The sequence below is a fragment of the Panulirus ornatus genome, chromosome 50, assembly GCF_036320965.1.
Source record: "Panulirus ornatus isolate Po-2019 chromosome 50, ASM3632096v1, whole genome shotgun sequence".
In the NCBI taxonomy this organism is placed as follows: Eukaryota; Metazoa; Arthropoda; class Malacostraca; order Decapoda; family Palinuridae; genus Panulirus; species Panulirus ornatus.
Genome location: NC_092273.1, coordinates 10999808 through 11024799, shown reverse-complemented (window position 1 = coordinate 11024799; position 24992 = coordinate 10999808). Strand labels below are relative to the sequence as shown.

Here is a 24992-nt window from a genome sequence, read left to right as displayed (position 1 = left end):
AATGAATGAATAAAGTTCGATTCAGGCTACATGAATTCATAATTTGATAATTATATTACAGAGTAAACACGGTATCGTGTGGTAATTAATTAGCGGGCTATTAATGGGTCTCCTGTGTCAGCGTCGGTGGTCAGGAATGAAATAACCTTGACCCTTTTATCTTATCAGCGGGCAGCTGCACAGCCTGTGTCAAAAAAGAAAAAGGGTTGGGGGGGAAGGGTATTCGCTCGTTCTCTGTTACGGTCTTTGAAACACAGAGGGAGATGGATAGGAAGAGGCGATGCGATAGAGAGAGACAGAGAACACAAAAAGAAATGATTTCACTTAGAGATGTAACTACTTGTTGCTGACGTCCTCGAGGGGACACAGACACACACACACACACACACACACACACACACACACACACACACACACACACACACAGAGTAAACCATGAATATTTCAATAGCCATTAAAGGATAAAAATCTTTTTATCTCGCTACTGGCCCATCAGGATGTACTCTAAGGACAAACCTAGCTATTTACCTAATGGCTCCGTCTGAGGATTATGTCTCGCGTATCTAGAAACATATATTTTTTTTTACTTCATTTCAACACCATTATGCTGTATGACGTGGCAGTGTGGTACTGCTTATATGTACTGTACTCCTGTTCACACACACACACACACACACACACCGTGTGACAGAGTCGAATCCTGGGCACGTCAGTCGACCCACAACCAAACCCAGGTGTGTGTGTCCATTCTCCCCTCGAGGTTGGTCGACAAATGGGTACCTGGCGTAAGCTGGTGAGTGTGTGTGTGTGTGTATATATATGTTGTCTGGTGTGCCATTAATGGCACAGGCTGGCTAATATTCTCAGTGTGTCATTATTGGCACATGTTGGATGGTTGTTCTCTGGGTATGGAGTGTGAATGCTGTTGATTATCATAATTCATTTATTTCGTGTCTATAGTCATATTTATTCCTAGTATATTTCCTCCAGTGAAGATTCATTGCGTGTGAAAAAGTTTTATTGGCTGTATAGAAGTTTATTGGGTGTCGGCAAGTGTCTATTCAGTGTCAGGGAGTTAAATTCGGTATACAAGGAGGTTTAATTCTTAATCTTGTACGTGTCACGGAAGATTTCTACACAGCCTCCTGGTGGTGTGTGGAAAACGTAAGAGTGTCAGTCCATCATCAAATATACGATGTTGTTGATGCAACTGAAGAAGTTTTACCATTACCTGGTCGGCGCACGATGCCTTTGGTCGATGTACAAGACGAACCACACCATTACCTCCAACATTGTACGATGCCTTCCAGTCATCAAGAGAGGTCGTGTTAACCCCTTCAACCATTAGGAACCATATCTGATGTCTGCTTTCCCCTCGGATCCTTCGTCAGGAACATGTCAGTCTCCTGTTTTAGAACCCGTGTATTTTACTCTCATCTCTCTCTCTCCTCCTGCAGGCGCAGGCGTGGCGTCGGTGCGGGTCGGAGGGCGTGTGGGAGGGAGGGCAGGAGCTGGGCTGGACCAACTACACGCCCTGTGTGGACCAGGTCCAGCCCACCGCCACCACCACCGTCAGGTTCACCATCATTGGGGTAAGTCCCTCCCGGTGCTTCTGGCCTCAGTATAGCGACGGCTGGAGGACCCTCTCCTCCTCCAGCTGTGTGTGTGTTGGTATATGTTGAGGGAGAGTCTGTCTGTGTAGGATCTTTGCGTGTGGTTGTGTGTGTGTGTGTGTTTAATTACCTATTTGTGCAGTGTAGGGAGGGATTTCTATGCTCATGGGACCCCATCTCCTGTCTCTTTGTGTGTTTTACCCATTTGTATTATCTGGAAGACCCACCCGCTCCTATCTCATGAGCTTTTGTTTTTTATCTATAACGAGATCTTTTGCCATGAGCAGGGCCAGGATAACGAAGGGGAACTTAGAGTCAGGGATAAGGAGTGGTGTGAGTTACATATTAAGTGCTTTGTGTGTGTGAGAGAGAGAGAGAGAGAGAGAGAGAGAGAGAGAGAGAGAGAGAGAGAGAGAGTTCGTGGACTGAATGCCGGCAGCTCATGTGTATTCACGTGAGGCAGACGACTAAAGTGATAGCAGCTTGGACCAGGGAGGAGAACAAGTCAGCCACTATAAAGAAGCTCCTGAGTGCGCCCAGCTTGCCGTCTGGTCGTGTCTGGCTGTGTCCTCATATTTGTTGTCGAGCCTCAGTGTGTGTGTGTGTGTGTATTTTTCCCTCCATGTTTAACTCTCGTTCTGTATATGTATGTTTTAAATCTTTGTGCGTCTTTGATGTTGGTTCGTTGCTCCCACAGGAGTGGCTGCCGGCGATCAAGCAGATGTCTGTGGTGGGCTACAGCGTCTCCCTGGCCACACTCGTCATCTCCTTCATCATCCTGGCCTCCCTCAGGTAGGTCTTCATCCTCCTCCTCCTCCAGCCAACCTGCAGGTCCTCCTCACCGACGCCGCTGGCTTCCGCACCAGGAGGTCTTCACCAATTATGTCCACCTACAGTCCACCTCCCCCTACAAACGGTCAAGCATGATTGACAATCATTGTGGTCGTGCAGTCACCTCGTGAGTGGATGGGTGGGTGGGACCGAACGCCCGCGCGAACGATGGAAGGGCATCAGACGCTGGTACATACTTGTAGTTCATAAGAGCCACCTCTCCAAAGTCCCTTGCCCTTGCTTGCAGCTTCCTCCTCAAGCACCTCCCTCTCCTGCGGTGTTCGTCCGGCGAACCCTCGGGTAATTCCTGTCCTTTTTTTTCCCTACCAGCTGGTTATCGCGTCGCTAGTAGGTCACTGAGATCCTCCCAGTCTCTGGATTTCACAGTCTGTATGATCCAGCGTTAATACAGTTCATCCTCACTGATGAGCAGTTTATAGAGAGAGAGGAGGGTGTGTGGGGTGGTTATCTACCTTCCTCTCATCATCATCCGCTTTGGCTGATAGGTAGATTGATAGATGCCTTGATCGTAACCCCTCCAGTGTGCTTTGAGGATTACCCTGTGGCCTAGGGTGGCTCGTGGTTTCGTTCGCTCCTCCGAGAGAGCGTCAGCGAAGAGGGTGCTGGAGTCGTTAAAGTTTTCATCGCCAGATGGGTCTCCCAGGCGCTATCGTCTGGCGCGGCTTACGGCAACCTGCCTGTCTCATGACTCAACCAACTGGCGATTCCTCCCCCCTCATTTCTAATTTTCCAAAAGAAGGAACAGAGAAGGGGGGAGAAGTGAGGATATTCCCTCAATGGCTCAGTCCTCTGTTCTTGTCGCTACCTCGCTAACGCGGGAAATGGCGAATAGTGTTTGTCTGTGTCTGTGGCAGTTTGTATGTGTGTGTGTGTGTGTGTGTCTGTGTCTGTGTATACACCAGAGGGGTTACACTGGATGGTATCTCGGGGCTAGACAGTGCCATGTACTGGTGATGGTAGGGTGGGGGTGTAGGGTGCTACCCGGGGATATAATATCTTTTTCTCCCCACACCCCTCCTCATATTGCGCCTTGGATCACAACATCGATTTTTATGTGGGAAGCCAGCGAGGACGCGCCCTTAAGATGGGGGGGGAAATATTATTCCCCGTGAGAGAAGTTATTTTCTAAGTTCAGTGTGTATGTGTCGTCGATGATGGAGTGGGACGACCAGAGGTGTATGGCAGGCCAGTTCTTAGAACCTCGTCAGAACTTCGAAGTTGTCCGCGTCAGTTGGACTTCATATCTCCTCATCTCACATTTCCAGTAGTCGTAGCAGTAGTAGTAGTAGTAGAAGTAGTAGTAATAGTAGTTGTAGTTGCAGAAGTAGTTGTAGTAGTAGTAGTAGCAGCAGTAGTAGTAGTAGTGGTAGTAACGGTAGTAATAGTAGTAGTAGTAGTAGCAGCGGTAGTAGTAGTATTAGTAGTAGTAGTAGTAGTAGTAGTAGTAGTAGTAGTAGTAGTAGTCGTAGTCGTAGTAGTAGTAGTGGGTGATTAGGAAGGGGATAAGTGAAGTGGTTGGACAGGGAAAGGGCAAAGTGGATGTCCTCCGGTCTGACCTCAACAAAATTTTGGCCCACTAGCCCAGCGCCGCAGCGTTCGTTCTCATTTTCCTCTCCTATATATTTCACTTCTGTGAGTGGCTGCTTGTGTGCTCCCCACCGCTAGCTCACCCCTGCGCAGTACCCGGCAAGCTACTGCGTCGCATGATTACTCTGTGACCGGTGAGACAGCTCACCGATGGACCGTTGCGTTGTCTGCTTCCTTCCCTACACCGCTATGCTTTGGAACTCTCTACCCCTGCCAAGTCTTCCATAACAACTACGATCTAACCCTTTTTTAAAGGCAGGTTTCTCTCTTAAGAGTCTCAGATTAGTTTTCCTCTTCCCTCTTTATTCTTCTTCTTTTTTTCCTGTATGTAATTCAAGACCTGGTCTTCATGAGTGCTATTGTCCGTGACCGGAGCCCACGACGCGGTAAAAGAGAGAGAGAGAGAGAGAGAGAGAGAGAGAGAGAGAGAGAGAGAGAGAGAGAGAGAGAGTTCTCGTGTGTGCTGGACGTCCTAGAATGAGATGAATTCAGGGGGATCAGGAGCTCCTTTGAAAGAAGAGGGGAATGACACCGAAGAAAGTTGCGAAAAGGTATATATATATATATATATATATATATATATATATATATATATATATATATATATATATATATATATATATATATATATATATATTTATATATATATATATATATATATATATATATATATATATATATATATATATATATATATATATATTATATATATATATATATATATATATATATATTATTGAGGGAATAATTGGTATGCATGGGGTGTTCAGTGTTGTAAATGGAAATGGTGAAGAGCTTGTAGATTTATGTGCTGAAAAAGGACTGATGATTGGGAATACCTGGTTTAAAAAGCGAGATATACATAAGTATACTTATGTAAGTAGGAGAGATGGCCAGAGAGCGTTATTGGATTACGTGTTAATTGACAGGCGTGCGAAAGAGAGACTTTTGGATGTTAATGTGCTGAGAGGTGCAACTGGAGGGATGTCTGATCATTATCTTGTGGAGGCTAAGGTGAAGATTAGTATGGGTTTTCAGAAAAGAGGAGTGAATGTTGGGGTGAAGAAGGTGGTGAGAGTAAGTGAGCTTGGGAAGGAGACCTGTGTGGGGAAGTACCAGGAGAGACTGTGTACAGAATGGAAAAAGGTGAGAACAATGGAAGTAAGGGGAGTCGGGGAGGAATGGGATGTATTTAGGGAATCAGTGATGGATTGCGCAAAAGATGCTTGTGGCATGAGAAGAGTGGGAGGTGGGCTGTTTAGAAAGGGTAGTGAGTGGTGGGATGAAGAAGTAAGAGTATTAGTGAAAGAGAAGAGAGAGGCATTTGGACGATTTTTGCAGGGAAAAAATGCAATTGAGTGGGAGAAGTATAAAAGAAAGAGACAGGAGGTCAAGAGAAAGGTGCAAGAGGTGAAAAAAAGGGCAAATGAGAGTTGGGGTGAGAGACTATCAGTAAATTTTAGGGAGAATAAAAAGATGTTCTGGAAGGAGGTAAATAGGGTGCGTAAGACAAGGGAGCAAATGGGAACTTCAGTGAAGGGCGTAAATGGGGAGGTGATAACAAGTAGCGGTGATGTGAGAAGGAGATGGAATGAGTATTTTGAAGGTTTGTTGAATGTGTCTGATGACAGAGTGGCAGATATAGGGTGTTTTGGTCGAGGTGGTGTGCAAAGTGAGAGGGTTAGGGAAAATGATTTGGTAAACAGAGAGGAGGTAGTAAAAGCTTTGCGGAAGATGAAAGCCGGCAAGGCAGCAGGTTTGGATGGTATTGCAGTGGAATTTATTAAGAAAGGGGGTGACTGTATTGTTGACTGGTTGGTAAGGTTATTTAATGTATGTATGACTCATGGTGAGGTGCCTGAGGATTGGCGGAATGCGTGCATAGTGCCATTGTACAAAGGCAAAGGGGATAAGAGTGAGTGCTCAAATTACAGAGGTATAAGTTTGTTGAGTATTCCTGGTAAATTATATGGGAGGGTATTGATTGAGAGGGTGAAGGCATGTACAGAGCATCAGATTGGGGAAGAGCAGTGCGGTTTCAGAAGTGGTAGAGGATGTGTGGGATCAGGTGTTTGCTTTGAAGAATGTATGTGAGAAATACTTAGAAAAGCAAATGGATTTGTATTCTTCGGCCAGACGCCTCATATTAGGCTTGATAAGACTCTGATTGTTAGTTGGGAAGCAGCATAGGGGGGCTAAGATGGGGGGGGAAATTTTATTCGTAGGAGTTATTTTAAGTTCAGTTGTAGTGCGTCGTATGATGGAGGAAGGGATTCAGTGTATGGCAGCCAGGTTTAAGTCAACTTCGGTTGTTATCTGTTTATGGATGTGGTTCATAATCGCTCATTCACATTTCAAGTCTCGTAGAGGGGTATGAGTTGTTGGGAGAGAGTTGGTAAGTGTATTTGCGAATTGTTGTTAGTAGTAGTAGCAGCAGTGTGATTTGTAGTGCTAGAAACGGTGTACTGATGTTGGTAAGTTGTGAGAAGAAGTTGAGTGATTAGATAATGAGAAGGTATAGTAAGTAGTGGTGAGGTCAAGTCATGGTGAGTGTGAGTTGTGATGAGAAAGTGGAGAAGTGAAGTGTTTGGAACTGGGAAGGGCAAGTGGATGTCTCCGGATGACCTGCAAGCAGAAATATTTGGCTAGGCGAGGCGGCGAAATTTCGTTCATTTTGCTCCTATTATTTGGATTCGAGATGCTGCTGGTCCAACAACTGTGTTTGAGCGGTAGTGGCAGTACCAGCAGTATGGTCGTAGCGTGGCATGATTACTGTGGCGCGGGAGGAGTGCCGATGACAGTTGGATGTCTGCTTCTCCAACGCTAAGTTGGATCTCTCGTACCCTGCAAGTCGTCCAACAATGAAGATTGTTTTAAAAGGCAGGTTGTACGTCAAAGAGTGTGTTTTGTTCTTTCCCTCTTATGCTACTTCATTTTTGCAGGATTGAATCAAGACTATTTTCAGGAGTGGATGTACGGAGACAGGAGCCACAGGAAAGGGAAAGAGAGAGATGAAAAGATTGTGTGATCGGGCGAACAGAGAGAGGGGAAAGGAGGAGAAGAGAAGAGTCTTGGAGTTGTGTGGACGTGCGTAGATGGATGACTTCAGGGGATAGAGCTGCTTGAAAGAAGAGGGAAACCAAGAAAGTTGCGTAAGGTATATATTTTGTTTAGTGTATGTAATGTTATGGGGGGTCATTCTTTCTTTCTTGCTACTGAACGTATAACGAAAATATATATATAAAAATAAAAAAATAAAATAATATATATATATATATATAATAACTAGTGGGATAGAGATAATAGAGGATAACGAAGAAGGGGGTAGATATGGTAATCAGACGGGAGGAGATGATAAAGAAAGTATGATAGATGCGGCATATGGTGGGCGACGTACTGCCAGACGAACCGAACTAGGACATATGACCCTGGCCGAGGTAAACTACGGCAGTAGAATGAGGTGTCTATCTCTGGGCAGAAGGCTCTGTTCGCTGTACGTTATGCGCGACGGATACAAAGTGGATTCGTGCGAACGAAGCCTTGCGTTCGCGCGTCCCTGATACTGCGTCACAAAGACGGCAGAGACAAGCATGTAGGAAAGTCGAAAAGGGAGTTCATTACTTAGCAGAGAGAGAGAGGGAGAGATGACAGGCGCTGTCCGCACAAAAAAAAAAAAAAAAAACAGAAGGTATGACCGTATTTGAGCGGAGTGGACGACACAATTAGCAATTCTGTTTGGCCAAAGAACTCCAGCACTGCCTCACTTAGTCTAATGAAACTCGATGTAAAATATTGTTGCGGCGTTGAGCACGGAAAAGAAAGAGGAGGAGGAGGAGGAGGAGGAAGTATAAAAAAAGGACAGGGTCGCTCTGACCAATTCCCCGCGTTAACCCATCATATGTGTGAGAATGCGTCTCCGTGGTCTCCAAGAGACTACACGTCCAGAGATCATGAAGACCACGAGACCTGGAAAAACCACAAGTCCAGGAAGACCACGACCCAGAAGGCCACAAGACCCTTGACCTAAAAGACCACACAGTTCCAGAATAAACCTTGAACAGACGATTACTCTCTCGAGGTGGGGATCGCGGCGTAGAGGGATGATATAATACATCATACAAGAGAAGCGGTGATCGCTACGCGCTAGCCCTGCTCCCGTTTTGGCAGCATCTCGTAGCAGGTCGTCGAAGTAACACGAAACCTTCCCTGCTTCTGCAGAATTACAGATCATGTCAACGGACTCAAAGACTTTTCCCTCGAAAAATATGAGGGATTATTCTCCCCAGAGTTTTATGCCATTTGCCAACCCCATTTCTAATCCCTCAGGATACGCTTGTCTGTCTTAAAACACAGCGTTATCGCGTCCAAACAGAATCATTCATTCCTCTCTTTTTTTTTCCCCTTCTTCGTTCAAACGAAGGGCAGTGCCACCAGTTAAATGCTTTTTACACCCTCCAGATCATAACAGGATATATATATATATATATATATATATATATATATATATATATATATATATATATATATATATATATATATATATATGTGTGTGTGTGTGTGTGTGTGTGTGTGTGTATTATGCAGCTGTTGCGCTAGCTTATCGAACATTTATAAACGTATTTTATAAAATGGAGACACGTTTAAGCTGTGAGCTCTGTCCGCTGTACCCGAGTGCAGAGTAGATGGAAGTGGAGCCGCGTGGTATACGGGGGCCGACGTACCGTCAACGGGATGAACTCGGGCCACACTGAAGTGGTCTTCAGAGCCTTGGCTGTTGTGGATGGTGAGCCCCGGTTTCAGTAGGTTATAAATGACACATGATGATAATAGAGATGTTTATTGACAGTGGCTTACAAAGCTGGGGAGGGTAATTCAGGTATAGAAAAAAAAAATACATGATTATATACCGAATTCCGCCTACTCTAGGTCAAGCCGCGAGTGAAAAGTCACCTTTGGTGAGGCTTTGTTGCTGTGAGTTGATCCTCGCCAAAGGGTTCACTCTGAAGGTATAAGCGAAACAAACGCTTACGTTTTTTATGATTATTATTTCACAGCTTCATAAATGTGTGTGGGATTTGTGTGTGTGTGTGTGTGTGTGTGTTTGTGTGTGTGTGTTTCAGAGAAAAATGACCAGCTCGCTGAGTGGGGCTTTGCGTCAGAAACCGATCCGTAACACGGAATCAAAATTCAGTAGATTACAGACGAGTATAAAAGATGTGATTTACGAGAGAGAGAGAGAGAGAGAGAGAGAGAGAGAGAGAGAGAGAGAGAGAGAGAGAGAGAGAGAGAGAGAGAGAGGAGGGGAGGAAGAGGTGGAGGGGCATCTGTCTCCACCAATGACAGCTCCACCATGGCCTGAGCTGCTCCACTAACCAGTTTGTGGTTCACCGCTCCATCATTAACTGGCCGCACGCCATATGAGTCCAGCGTGTCAGGACCTCCTGCTCGAGGGACGTCTGATTAAGCAAGGACCTGCGGCCATGTTACGTCCTCTTGTCACGTAGCATTACCACTCAACCAGGGCGCCTCCTCCCCCGGGGACACCACGCCAGAGATAGGAAGAAAGCCAGAATGGTTGTTGCTGTGGTGCGAACCTCACAGACTGCCTTCAGTGCTTACCTGAACAAGCGCTTGTATAGTGTGTAGGGGTCTGTTGTGGCCCGTGAGGCGTGCTTTAAGCTGACGGCAAAGGCCCTCTCGAAGGAACGACAATGCTGACTTTAGGTTTCGAGGGAATGGTCCTCCTCCCCCTGTGGTCCAGACCAATAAGTCTGGGGTGGATGGTCAGGTCGTCGAGACCAAGGGTTCGATTCCGTCCTCCTGAAGGAGTCGATAGGCAGTTGACGTATTATTTCGTAAGCACACTTGTGTCGTGGGTGAGTGAGATCACATACGAAAAAAAAGGGGGGGGTTTGGACTGTTTCATACCATCGTTAAGGATGTCAGAGGGGAATGAGCCACAGGTGCTTCGAATGAGTCAGGGTTATAAGGGAAAAAAGAAAAATGCTGATCCCATGTGACGGATCTGAACCAAGGAGGTGTAAGAACCAAGTCCAAAAGGGGTTTAAGTCCAGACCCCATTGATGTAGGTTTAGACCGCAGGTGATCGGGGCGTGTAATATCCCAGGATGACCTGAGACATAAGTGGACACGACCCATTACTGGTTTTAGAGGTTCGTTTCAGATTCCATGCCAGGCTCTTCACCTGCTTCCTTATTATGACGTAATCGAAGTGGTTACTTACGATTGCAACTTTCTGATGTTTTATTTGACGAGGTTTATGTTAATCCAGAGTGCGAGGCTCGGGTATGGAAAGATCATAATTGAAGCTAAGCTGACCTGCAAGCTCTAGCGTTACAGAGGACCTGCTGGTTCTAGCGTTACAGAGGACCTGCTGGTTCTAGCGTTACAGAGGACCTGAAGGCTCTGACGTGACAGAAGACCTGCTGGCTCTAGCGTTACAGAGGACCTGAAAGCTCTAACGTAACAGAGGACCTGCTGGTTCTAGCGTTACAGAGGACCTGCTGGTTCTAGCGTTACAGAGGACCTGAAGGCTGTGACGTGACAGAAGACCTGCTGGTTCTAGCGTTACAGAGGACCTGAAGGCTCTGACGTGACAGAAGACCTGCTGGCTCTAGCGTTACAGAGGACCTGAAGGCTATAACGTGACAGAGGACCTGATGGCTCTAGCGTTACAGAGGACCTGAAGGCTCTGACGTGACAGAAGACCTGCTGGCTCTAGCGTTAGAGAGGGCCTGAAGGCTCTGACGTGACAGAGGACCTGCAGTCTCTGACCTTAGGCTGTTCATGCGACTTGTCCTCCGTGATATAAGACTAGCAGACTTCGATGTGTCGACTCACAACCACATTCGTTTGCTCCTGCAAGACACCTATGGCAAACTGAACATCTGATCTATATACCTGAGCAAACACATCCCATTCCCGTCCCTCTGTCCCCAACCTGGGGGCCCACTCAAACGCCGCCTATTCTTATGTCTTAAAAGAAGAAAGTTGGATTTGTACAGTGAACCACGGCTTTCAACACGCCTCCCTCCGCAGCGCCATGGTTGTAGAGACGTCTGAAGGGAGGAGGCAGTCTTCTTGTGCAGGTGGAGGTCCTCTTCCTCCTCCTCCTCCTCACCCTCCTTCCCCGGAGTGATCTCACATTATACTGGGATGAAAAGATTCGATCATCGAGCTCTTTCGAAAGCGAAGGTGAGGCTGAGGGTTGACTAAGGTGGCGGTGACACAGGAGGAGGAGAACGTGGGGGAGAGTTGAGGGGGGACGGACATCCTCAGTGAGATGGGGTCAAGTAGTGCAAAGACGTAGTGGTTTTCGCCTGGCGAGGTAATAACTCATGGGGACCAAGTCGATGGCTCTTGTTCGGTGGTATGTTCACGACCACGAGGAAGGAAGAGATCAAACTCTCCTTGACGACCAGAAAGCACGAAGACGAAGTCTGTAAATGCAGTAGAATCCACGAGATCGGACGTGTCAGCCAGCAGGCAGAACCGCCTTTAGAATAACTCGCACTCTTGTCCCTTCTGCAGGAGATGCCAGATCAGAAGTTCTTGTTCACTGCGACTAGATGCTTCAGTCTGCGACATTTTACAGACATTATTTTGTATCGGACTGTTTTCCCGCGTTCTGATATACCCATAAAGGTATAGGAGTTAGTTTGTGGACCTCTCTTCTCGCCTTGCGGTCGTGGAGAGACGCAAGAGACCACGTCCGCACACGACAACGAGCCCCGGGGAAAAGTGGACCGCTCTCGTTTATCTACGTCCGGACCCGCACTTTACGCTCCTCAATGCTTTCTTGACGTTCACTTCCCATGGCCAGTCGTTTATCATCATTTTCCTCTTTCAGTATATCGCTTCTTGAGCTCGTAAACTGACAGCAAGCACCGAATATCGGGGTGTTCGACTGTCGCAGAAACCCCCTAGCCCACTCATCACGGGCTGTGTACCCTAGCCATACACACACACACACACCCTCCACACCAGACTGTTTTTCAATCCGTTATGGGTAAAGGCACATCGCCTCCCCGCGGCAAAAGAACGAGACACACGCCCGCGAACAAACGCTAAGAGGACCACACGCTGTCCTGGTCCTCTCCATCACACGGCGCCACTTTGACCAACTGCAACATTTTTGCCGTTAGATTCCATTTTGCTGTAGACTTCCCCCCCAGCGGATGTGCTTTTAGAAAACGCGTTTTAAATTCTGTTGGTAAAATTTCGGCTCTTGTGCGCCGAGTAGACTTTCATGTTCCCGTTGTTTTAGTCTCTGTTGTGAAAGGTAATGGACGCGAGGACTGCATACAATGTGTCATAACCATAGTGTATAACGTGAATGAAAAGTAGTTTTCAGAACTGATGAGGTGAACAATAGGGAGTCGGAGATTCTTATGAAAGCCGCGAGGTGATGTTTTTTGGGGGCTAAATAGATGTGGATATAAAAGCTGTCACGTCTATAACACAGCTGTACCACAAGTCCTAAGTCAGTTGAGCTTGGTTGCGCTGGTTTAGGTTTCTGACTAGATTCGCTCACTTATACCCATGGTACTTTCCTGTGGTTGTCCGCCGTTTCGCGTGTAGGAAGGCAGCGCCAGGGAAAAAAAGAAGACGAAGAACGGCCTCATTTGTTCACATGCATCATGACCAGTGCTTCCCATTCATATCCAGTCCCCACAGACCTCTCCGGTAATTTTTTTTCCCTGACTGCTTCGTATTCCCTGGTTCAGCCCAGTGACAGCACGTCGCCCCCTGTATACCACATCGATGCAGTTCGGTCTATCCAGTGCACGCCTGACACCCTCCTGCATGCTCAGTCCCTCGTCACTCAAAAGCATCTCTCGCTCCGTCCGTCCCTCCCTCTCGTCTTTTGTCACCCGCTCCTCCTTATTCCCTCCACTTCTGACGGGTATGACCTCTCAGGCAGCCCTGCCTCACTCGTCCTTTCCTCATGCAGCACCCACACCCCCTTGCCTTCAGCTTTATCAACTGGACTCTTCTTACTACCTCACCTCGCTTTTACCCTATCGTTTTTCCTTACTTGACCGACGCTCCTCATACCACATGTTGTCCTCGGGCATTTCATCACCAACACATCCACATCGTACTCTTTTTTTTTTTCCCCTTATCTATGGTCCACGCCTCACACCCCCACATAGCCGTCGGGACTACTATACCATCAAAGACACCCTTCTCTGCCTTCACCGAGAGTGATCAATTCTTGCCACACTCTCCTCAGTGTGATCTGCTTAACGCTAGGAAGGGCTCTGATCTGTCTCCAGGCATTTCTAACCCCCCCCCCCTCTCCTAGTATTAACCAAATCATTATGAGAGAATTGACAAAACACGAAAAACATGAAAAAAAAAAAAGTTCATGACACACCCAGCTACGCTGGCCAATGCCCGCCAAGGGTTACGACCAGACGTAGCTGACAGTGCTGCGCCTAGATGGACTGGAGTTGTACAGCAGGAACCAAGTGTGATGTTGGGATTGGAATAACTTTATTAAGTACTGGCACCTGATGAGGTGGATTGTCTCCACGAAACATGTTGTGCCACATGCATAGAAAGATTACATGTTAGATTTGTATGAACTACTGAAGTGCGATTTCACCTTCACGTGTGTATATATGTATATATATATATATATATATATATATATATATATATATATATATATATATATATATATATATATATATACTTTCCTTAAATCTGGTAGATGATGACATTGCGTGCCTGGATGAGGAAGAACGGTAGATTATAGCGTAGGTTTCTAGTCGTAGCCGCGACTACCAAGCCAGTGCAGCGGGCGTCACCCACCGAGCACCTCCAGCGCCCCCCTAATGTCATAATGGATTCCAATCTTCTTCATCTCACACACACACACACACACACACACACACACACACACACACACAACACACACACACACACACACACACCTCTCACCCTCACGAAACTCCTTCCCTCCTTCATTCTCTTCTTTCCTTCCTTCCTTCCTTCCTTCCTCCTAACCCATGCCTCTCCCGTCCCTCCTCCCACTTTCCTTCTCCACAGCCCACGTTCCACTCGTCTCCCATCGCCTGAACCTCTCCAGCTCGCGTCCTTCCCTCACCGTCCCCTGCGTCCCTCTCTTCCTCGCAACCCGCCCCCCGTGCACAACCACCACCACTTGACGGCGGCTGCTGGGAAGACTTGGAAAAATTCTGGCTATCCTTGGAGTGGTGGGTTGGGGGAGACCAGAATCGCCCGGCCAAAGTTATTGCCGGTGCGGTGGAGGTCGGCTTGGGTGGTTGAGGGTGGGTGGTAAGGTGCGTGGCTACTGTGGTGAGGACGGGTCTTCCCTGTGGCATAAAGGGATGGCACACTTCCCCCTCACCCACAACCCCACCACCTCTCCAAGGGCACTTGAGGGAGACGTGTGAGAGAGAGGGAGGTTGGGGGGTGGGTAGTCAGGTGATCCCGCAACAGTAGTGTGTTTGTAGATTAATATACAGCCTCTTGTGTCGGAGGGAAGGCTGGAACATGCTCGTATCCTGTTCGTGGCCATCGAGAGCACACCTCAGATGCCTTTCGTCCACCTTCTTGCCCTTCAGTCTTGTGTGTGTGTGTCTGTGTGTGTGTGTGTGTGTGTATTGGGAGACCACCGGTATAATCTTCAAAGCTTAAGATTGTCCCAGGAAGACCTGAGATCACTTTCGAGTGAGCAAACTTTCGGATACATCTCGAACGATGAGGAAGTTTTAGTTCGACACATCTTGTCCACTTATCTCTTCGTAATGGTGGTCATTATCCTCATCCTCGCTCTCCCCATACCTGTGAAAATAGTCGTAAACTTGAGGACTCTTTACATTTTACACCTAATGGAAAATAATCGTAAACTTGAGAACTCTTTTTACATTTTACACCCAATGGAACCTTCGTAGAATGGATATGTGGGTGTAGTGACGTCAAAGGGAGATATCTGGTAGGGAAGCAGGAAATGCTGCTGCTGCTTCCTAATCTTATACAAAATTACGTACCCTAAACATTGTCATGTGGTTGGCTGTTCATCGGATCCCATTTAGATTCGCTTGTGCCGTGGCATATACGGTTTAGCAGTTGTTTATGTGACACGACATTATCTGGATCACGTCGCCGCAGAAGATTCAGTCGTTACCGTAACATTGATTTCAAGTATTCTGTCCTCTCAACGCTAGGGAACACCAAGATGTCTTCCCCCGCATGTCGAATACCTCTAGTGGTCTTCGAGCAACCAAGTATGGTTCTTAAGGCTCGTTAGGATGAGAGCCTTTTCAAGGCAGGGCCTCAAACCTTCCTCAAAATCATTCGATCCAATTGATGTTTTTTTTAAAGTTATTTGTCCACGCAGTTTCCTTTTTTATTTCATTTATATACACCGCCAGATTATATATTTTTTTTTAAAGAGGAAATTCTTGTTAGTGTGCTTGCTTAATTAGATGATGAATTGTAGATCATTATTATCCATCGGTTTTTGATCCTGGAATTCCTCCTCCTCCTCTCTGTTGTTGTCTTTCCAGGAAGCTTCGGTGCCCGAGGAACCTGCTGCACCTGCACCTCTTCGGGTCGTTCATGCTGCGCGCGCTGGTCGTCCTCCTCAAGTCGTCCCTGCTCATGGACGGCATCGCCCTCCCCCAGAACTTCCAGCTGCAGGACGGGGAGCCTTACTTCAACGACGGGAGCGAGGTGAGGCTGGGTGGGGAGGCAAGTGAGGCTTGGGGGAGGCGGGTGAGGATAGGGGAGTGTGAGGTGAGGATTGGGGATTTAAGGGGAAAGCTCGAGAGTGTGAGGTGATGCTGGGTGAGAATTGAGGATTGGGATTAAGGGACAGCTCGAGAGAGTGTGAGGTGATGCTGGGGGAGCGATGCGAGGATTGGGGAGTGAGGGGAAGGATCGGGAGAGTGTGAGGTGATGCTGGGGGGAATGAAGTGAGGACTGGGGAATGAGGGAAGGATCAGGAGAGCGGGATGAGGATTGGAGGGTGTGGGAAGGCTTGGGAGAGTGAGGGAAGGCTTGGGAGAGTGAGGGAAGGCTTGGAAGAGTGAGGGAAGGCTTGGGAGAGTGAGAGAAGGCTTGGGAGAGTGAGGGAAGGCTTGGGAGAGCGAGGTGAGGTTTAGGGAGTGAGATGAGGCTACGGGAATGCAGTGAGGCTGGAAGAGTGAAGTGATATATGACAGAGTTAAGGAATAATTAACACGAAAATAATCAGATGTTCTCATTATACTTCGTCGCACGAAACGCGGCACAACGTTGGTGCCCCAGATTTGATAGATATCCTGAGAGAGAGAGAGAGAGAGAGCCCAACTTCCCCAGTTTGTCGACTAACCCCCTATGAGGAGGATGAACAGCTGGGTTGACTGTGTATCAACTGCCGCGACCCGGGTTCGTACCTTTGTCCACGAGGACATAACAGTACATTCTTGTCTGTGTTCCCGAATATCGCGAGGCCAGTAAGTAAGAATTGGGTCCGCCCGTTTTGCTTTGAGGTGCTGGCCTCATCAGAAACAGCGGTTCCCAGCGAGAAGCGCCAGGTATTGGAACGTGGTTCATTGACAGGTTACTGAGGGTAACGAAGGTGTGTGTGTGTGTACACAGCCGCCCTCTGGTCCACGGACGATACAAGCATACACATGGTGACTTGCCTGGGTTCCATTGTTGTCACTGTGACCCCGAGTGGGAGACTTTCCATTTGTCTTGCCCTGTCCCCCACAGTAACACGATGGGTGAGTTCAGGCTGGAGGGAGCGATTTGACGCTTTTGGGGGGGAAAGGTACGGTCTGGGTGAGGCAGAGAGAGGGAGGGGTGAGGTTGGGGGGGAGTGAGGCGACGGACATGTCTGGGGCTGGCTGGGGGAAGTGCACGGAGAGACCAGAGAAGAGGGAGATCAGGTCACCCGTAGCGAAGTGATTACTGCCGACCAGATACAAACCTGTGGTAGAGACAGGGTAGTGAAGCTGAGGGCGTCTCTCCCGACACACACACACACACACACCAAACAAGACGTGCGGTGAGCGCTGCGCGCTATAACCCTTGCCCTCCTTGCAAAATCCTGTTGTCGTTGGTTCTCGTGGAGTAGGTACTGCCTCTCCTCCTCCTCTTCCTCTTCTTCTTCTTCTTCTTCTTCTTCTTCTTCTTCTTCTTCTTCTTCTTCTTCTTCTTCTTCTTCCTCATCCTCCTCCTACTTCTCCTGCAGGAGGAAGATAAACTCGGCCGCAGAAGAAAATTGACAATTCACTCCCTGGCCCCCCCCCATCCCAGCGTTTGGCTGCCACGTTTTCATTACCAGCAGAACTCGATTGCTCTCCGGGTGTCCCGCGTCCCTCCCTGGGACTTGAGGTGGGGTTACCTCACCCCTCAACCTCAAAGTCATCTTAACCTCCTCTCTGAGTCCTCCCTACCTACCCACTTCTACTCCCTCCCTCCTTTCTTCTCTCCCTCCCTCTCCTGCCGTTCCTGGGCCTTTAATCTCTTCCATCGCCCTATATTTCTTGTCTTTTTTTGTGTGAGTTTTGTTTTTTTAAGTTTTTGTCCGTCTCCCATGTGTTTGTTTACTCTTCGCTTGTCGTCTCTGTTTAGAATTCTCCTATTTGTTTATTTCCATTGGTTGTTGTCTTCTCTCTGTTCCTCCGTTTTCTTCTTGCTTATTGTATTCTAACCACTCCACCTCTCTCCTTCTTCCTCCATCCCTGCTCTTTTCCAAGTGGAACTCCGTCGAAATTTCTTCCGTTCCCAGTGGGACTCGTTTGAAGTCCGTTCCGTTCCCGGCTGGACTCGTTTAAAGTTTGATCCGTTCTCAGTGGGAAACAGTTGTAAGTTTTTTCCCTTACGAACGGGACTCAACAGAAGTTTGATCCGTTCCCGTTGGGACTCGGGTGAAGTCTGTCCCGTTCCCGTTGGGACTCAGATAAAGTCTGTTCCGTTCCCGTTGGGACTCGGATGAAGTCTGTCCCGTTCCCGTTGGGACTCAGATGAAGTCTGTCCCGTTCCCGTTGGGACTCAGATGAAGTCTGTCCCGTTCCTAAAAGGATTCCATCGTGGTCTGTGAACACCTAGCAGCCTCCTCTGTTTATCCTGGTGTCGTGGATAACATGGCTGTGGAGTGGAGCATAGATCATGTTCTTCATAACAAGGTTCATCCACTCTAATTACATTTGTGTTGGCTGCCGTGAGGAGCATATGCTTTAAGCCCCATAATGGTAAATGTAACTAGAATAGCAGTGTCTATTACATTATAATGTAATTTGCAAATGGACGGAGGAGTACTTTCATACCTCCTTAATTGCAGAGGATCGTAACGTGGGCTTTTTTAAATCTAGTGGATAGGTTCAGGTAACATGAAAAAATGCTGAAGTTTGTCTTTGGCAAGGGGAGGTTATCGGCTGCCAGCCGTAGGACGAACGCGTTCGGTGCTTTGATCTAATGGCGGCCCTTGTGCCGTCGAAGTCGGTGCTGATTCGTCAGCGGTCTTGTGGTGCGATGAGAGAATCTCTGCTCCGTCCCTGACTGACTGACTGACTGACTGACGACAGCGTCTGGTTGACTTTGGGTCAGAGGTCAACGCCATTATTACTCACTCACTGCCCTCGGAACTTAGTTAGTACTAGTGCATAAACTAGTGCGTTAAAACTAGTTCAGTTACTACTGGTACGTAAGCTAGTGCATTAAAACTAGTTCAGTTACTACTGGTACGTAAGCTAGTGCATTAAAACTAGTTCAGTTACTGCTGGTACGTAAGCTAGTGCATTAAAGCTAGTTCAGTTACTACTGGTACGTAAGCTAGTGCATTAAAGCTAGTTCAGTTACTACTGGTATGTAAGCTAGTGCATTAAAACTAGTTCAGTTACAACTGGTACGTAAACTAGTGCATTAAAACTAGTTCAGTTACTACTAGTACGTAAACTAGTACATTAAAACTAGTTCAGAATTCTGCCTGTGGGTATCGAGACTTTACTATTGGATTTTGCAAGTAACAGCGCGGTAGTCCTATCCCAGGTTCGAGGCAGGACCTGTAAAGTGTGGGGTTGGACGTAAAGTGTGGTGTTGGACCAAATTTTGGGGTTGGACTAAATTGTGGGGTTGTATGTAAAGTGTGGGGGTTGGACCAAATTGTAGGGTGGACTAAAGTGTGGAGTTGGACATAATGTGTGGGGTTGGACGTAAAGTGTGGGGTTGGACGAGTTTTGTGTTACTTAGAGGCATGGCAAGAAAAAGGGGGGCCCGGCGCGTGCTGTGGGAATTTCCCTCCAAAGTGGAAACAGAAATGGGCAAGGTCTCTCTCTCTCTCTCTCTCTCTCTCTCTCTCTCTCTCTCTCTCTCTCTCTCTCTCTCTCTCTCTCTCTCTCTCTCTCGTGGCGCCAAGAGCTTGCTTCCCACTGCCCCCCCAGTCCCCCTCGGCGTCTCTGTATCTCCCTCGCCCTCAGAACATCATGATCTGTGCCTCGCGCGTCCAATCGGCGTGTGTGTGTGTGTGTGAGTCTGCCTTCCTTCCGCCAGTCACCACAGCTGAGGGTCTGTCTGAATGGTTCACAGTTGTAAAGGGGGGGAAGGGGTAACAAGGTTTTTTTTTACATGGGCGGATCATCCGTGTTCGGTCGTGATTTCGAGCCATGAGCGACATTATCCAAATCGACGAGCAAATAGTATACGCCTAATTTGCGTACGTCGAGCATTCAGAATGGCCTCTGTGGACATGATCTGAGCCTAACTCACGTGAAGAACACACGCGCGAGATCACCATACCTAAAAAGATTCTGGTGAGATGAACGGCTGTGATGAATAACTCTCAGCTCTGGGTCGACTCTCCTGGGCTCGTATGCTTACGGGTTAAAAACGCTTAAGCTTTATCCAGCCAGCCAGCCAGGCAGCATTGAAACGCCTTGGCATCTGAACTTTCGCCTATGCCGCGGTCAGCTTCGCTGGAAAGGCTTACCGCCGGGTGGATTTTACTCGAAGCGACAGTGTTTTGTCTTTCCTTTTTTTTTTCATTTTCGAACAGTCGGGTGGCGAAACGAGTGGCTGTCAATCCTGCAGCTCAGAACAAAGCTGGGGGCTGCAGCGTGGCCCAGAAGAGGATTGGATGCTTCGGAAATCGCCTTAAGAGATCAGTTACGTGGCTCAGTTCCGACTGGTGACGTATACTGCGAGTGGGGGGGGACACTCGATTTGAGGGTGTGTGTGTGTGTGTCTGTGTATCTGTGGCTGTCCTGTTGACACCCACACTGGGCATTGGACGTGGCTTGTCTCTTGTGCGTGGCATCGTGGTTATGTAAGGGTCCGATCATCCGAAACTCCGTGTAATTTATCGCCCCTTTTTGAGCGGGGCAGTACCACCACCCTTGAGTGGTGTTACAGCCTTACCCTCTGAGGTGTCGGGGTTAAAAGGCCCAGGCCTTCACATCCATCCCTCACCCCTTCGGGTCGTGCCGTCGTGGCCTTGTGGCCGCATTGTCGTGCTGGCTATGTGCCTCGTTCGTTCTCGGGGCCCCTCTGTCGTTTTTGACGGCCAGCTCGAACCTGGACGCACTCAAGAGCACAGATACCAGGAGCGTTACAGCGGCTACATAGCAACTGTAACGGTGATACAGTAGCAGGTACTCTTACCCTAATCGCCGGCACGAAGCAGGTTCTCCGTGCTTGGACCACAGTGACGGAACAGGCAGGTAACTACCGCAAGTGGCGATGAAGCAGGTACTTACGCCGACGGTACCGGTGGCGGCGGTACAGTAGGGACGTCAGTACGCGCCACTCTGTCACGCAAACGACAAAGCACAAACAACCGGCGTTGCGACTGCGACAAACGAAGCGTCGCAGAGAAGAGCTTTAGATGAAAGGACAGACTCGTGTGTATGTTTTTATTGCACTGTACGAATTCCTTTTTTCTATATACAATTCATTTATTGAGAATCCTTGGTCTGTGGGGGAGTCAGGGAGAAAGGGAGGTTGGAGGAGGGAGGGAGGAGGGTGAGCATTTAAATCCATTGTCTCTCAATGGTAATAGTTTGGGTCATTTTGTCTTTCTCTCTCTGTGGACGGGTCAGATGTGGGCCGATTTTGTTTTGTCATGAATGTTAATTGTAGCCCAGAGGATCTGCCTCATAAGTGAGGGTAGAGCTTTGATGTATGGTGATGGTTTTATAGGTGTAAGGGGAAGGGGGGGGTGTTTCAGAGAGAGAGAGAGAGAGAGAGAGAGAGAGAGAGAGAGAGAGAGAGAGAGAGAGAGAGAGAGAGAGAGTTCTATGGTGGTACAGTCACTCCGTTTGTTCTGTTGCATGCCAAATGATGAAGACTGGGGAGCATCTCTGGCCCAAGGTAAGACCCCTATATGTATGTATGTATGTATGTATGTATGTATGTAGGTAGGTAGGTCTGTATGTATGTATGTAGGTCTCTGCCTCGTCTCCGTAGCACCTCCCTTCGCCCTTCCATCCACATGTGCTCCTCTCGTCCACCTGCTGCTAGAGTGTCTGTGCCTCGCGCCTCGACCTGCTGGAATGTCTGTGTCTCGCGCCTCGACCTGCTAGAGTGTCTTTGTCTCGCGCCTCGACCTGCTAGAGTGTCTTTGTCTCGCGCCTCGACCTGCTGGAATGTCTGTACCTCGCGCCTCGACCTGCTAGAGTGTCTGTGCCACGCGCCTCGACCTGCTAGTGTCTTTGCCTCGCACCTCGACCTGCTAGAGTGTCTGTGCCTCGCACCTCGACCTGCTAGAGTGTCTGTGCCTCACTCGCCTCGACCTGCCAGCTTGTCTGTGCCTCGCGCCTCGACCTGCTGGGCTGTCTGTGCCCCCTTCTCCAACTGCCAGCCTGTCTGTGCTACACTCGTCGACCAGTCAGCCTGTCTGCACCTCCCCTCCTCAACCTGCTCCCCCTCGTCGACCTCCCAGCCTGTCTTTCCCGAACCTACCCCCCCCCCCCCTTCTTCCTCCACCTCTCCCCACCACACCCCACCAAGGAACAGTAACAAGCGACCCCCAACCGCGTCTTGAGCCCACTATCCGACCTGGGGTTTATTAACCGTAGTCGGATGCGTACCAGTTCGTCTGAGAGGCAAGAGGCCGGAAGGACGTGAACACGACCCCGACCCTGTTCCGACGCGCCGGGCTTCGAAACCGATAGTCATCCTATTTTACATACGATGTCCGCCAGCGACGGGAGGAACTGCATTTAGGGGGGGGTTTCGTGGAGACACGCCTCGTTCCTCACCCCAGTCATCTCGCGAGTAGAGGGTGGATGGTCTGGCGGTAGACGGTAGAGTGGGAAGGGTGGAGGTAGACGGACGAGTGAGAAGGAGGGTGGTTTGGAGGTAGAAGGTAGATCGACCTAAGGGCGAGCGTCGACTGTTGTGGACAGTGAGAGAGAGAGAGAGAGAGAGAGAGAGAGAGAGAGAGAGAGAGAGAGAGAGAGAGAGAGAGACGCAGCACACCACTGAAGCCTTTCCCGCGCGACGCACTCGGAGCATCGGCGAATGTGAGTGTGGTCGACCGACCGAACAACCAGACCCCGACCCCCACGACTCCTCCTCCTCCTCCTCCTCCTCTCCGTAGCATAACGTTAAGCGGGCCAGCATGGTGGCAGGAAAGACTATTACAACAGAAACACGAGGAGGATCAGCCACACTCAGCTGGCCTGGTGGAGCTGGAATATTCGTGGAAAAGAAAAGAGGAAGTCTGCCTCAGGTGAAGATCAGAATATCCTCTGGAGGTACGGCGAAAGAGCTGTTAGTATGTGGCGAGGAGATTACTCTCACTCTCCAGGAAAAAAAAGAGATTGTATATTGGCTTCTGAGTCTGGTGGTTTCCTGGTAATGTCTAGTGGGTACTTACATAGGGGCCAGTGACCAGTGGAGTTACCGCAATAGTCGAACTGTACCACACAGGCTGAGGACCAGTGTCTTCGAAAGTTCGCGTCCCTGGCGTACCAAGTATTCACGTTCCTTGAGCACGATAGACCGGACCATCAGGTCTTCTGTTAAGTGTTGTCGTACCCATGTAGTGTCCTCCAGCACCTAACCTCCATCACGAACCATCGAGGTCTTTAGTTACCTGACCTTCCTATATTCTCCTATGTACTCTCCTCCAGCAGATAACCTGTTCTTGGACCGTTAGGTCAAATGCGTTCAATCCTTCCCAAGTACTTCCTTCTGTTATCCTGCAGCAGATAAGGTCCACCGTCAGATCTTCTGTTACACTCCTTCCCCATATCCTACCATACGTTCGATGTTTGTTTATTCGTGCTTACAGGGCTAATGTTTCTTCCGAGGTGGCGACGCACAGTGAGTGGTTCGATAGTAGCACCACACACACACACATGCACACACACAGAGCTACGCCACTACTAGTGTCACAACGTCACTCACTCTCACAGCTGTGTTATCACTCTCCACCACACGAGTGGCCGCTTCAGCCATATCATTACCACTTCCTCCCCAGAGTTCACCTTACTAACAGCCTATACCCCCATTTCTTCCACATCCAGCCCACCGCACCAGTACCACAGTCACTGCGTAGCCACCGCCCCGCCGTTATGACCACCGCCCATCGTCCCCACTGCCGTCATGACCCACGACCCTTAATGTGACCTCACCAATCGTCACTCCCACCCCATCACAACCCTCGAGATCATCCCCACTCACTCTCCAGGGCCTCATCCTCTCTCTCTCTCTCTCTCTCTCTCTCTCTCTCTCTCTCTCTCTCTCTCTCTCTCTCTCTCTCTCTCTCTCTCTCTCTCTCTCTCTCTCCCCCTCCCCCCATCACACGGTCGTCATTTTAAGTTGCCGGGTGCATCCGATGGTAAAATTAAGACTGGGAAAAGGTCGTAGGAACCCGTCAAAGGTGAATGGAAGTCAGAACATTCCTGAATTGGTATTTTGTTCTAGGGACAGCAGCTCAAAGGGGCATTTCGCTTCGAGAGAATTTGATGAATGGATTAACGTGTTAGTCCCTCACTTTACAAGAGGAATTATATCATTTGCGCTTCCCCGCTGCTGAACTCTCATTTGTACGTAGCTAGAAGATCCTGCAGGATGTGTAAAGCACAAGGCCTGATCCACATTCGTTGCAGGTGTGTGGTACAAGTATTACTGTCGGACCTGAAGCTTCCGTGTCAGATGGTAGGGTTCACTGTTAGCAGAACTGTGTGCCCTAAGATACTGTCTTCTTGTCAGAAATCACATCCACGTTGACATTCAGACCTGCAGAGTGTTTTTGATATTGCTATGAACACATACAGAGAGTAGAAGGGAGATTCACAGTGAAGCTATCAGAGAGACAGTTCATGGGTTTAGAAAAGGTATTCTAGATCGAGGCGAGTTTTCTTTCTCTCTTGAGCCATCGGGAATAGCCAAAAAGATTCACTTATTGATCAAGCGTAACGAAGGACCTTTTGTTATGATCCGCTAAATTTAGCAGTAACTCGCTCATGAGTGAGACCAGTAACTGCGCTGAGTCTCCTAAAGGTAAGGGATTGTGATCCATCCTTCTTGGGGTGGACGATAATGCATGTGTTCCATGAAAGAAAGGGGGGAAAAAAAGACAATTAGGGGAGACCTTCTGTTGCATCTAAGATCCCTCTTCATCAGTTGATCTACTGTGGCAATCTTGAGGATGGGGGCGTAGCGTAAATGGGATGTGAACTCACTCACCACAAGAAACAGCGTCACTGCATACGTGAAGAAGAAATAAAATACTAGACTTCCTTTGCAAACACACAGTTACACTCTCTGTCCAATGTCAACACGAGCCTTGCCACTTCTTCTCCAGACTCGAGGAGAGCCAAAAAAGAATGTTTTGATCGCGTGAATTATTTTCCACGATCATTTTCTTTATTCTTCAGGCCATAGGCTGCCTGTGGTCACTCCTTCTGGGAAATTTACAATTAACGTCCTAGGTGGTATGTGGTGACGAAG

General features: G+C 48.5%; 1 protein-coding gene across 1 annotated transcript in view; it reads left to right on the top strand.

Annotated features, from left to right (window-relative positions):
- The window catches only part of LOC139764593 (uncharacterized), a 190073-nt gene that overhangs the window by 143117 nt on the left and 21964 nt on the right, over nt 1-24992 (top strand). The window contains exons 5-7 of the mRNA XM_071691431.1: nt 1458-1592; nt 2311-2405; nt 15614-15779. Of these exons, the coding sequence (XP_071547532.1) occupies nt 1458-1592; nt 2311-2405; nt 15614-15779 (396 nt within the window). The remainder of the gene's footprint in view (nt 1-1457; nt 1593-2310; nt 2406-15613; nt 15780-24992) is intronic.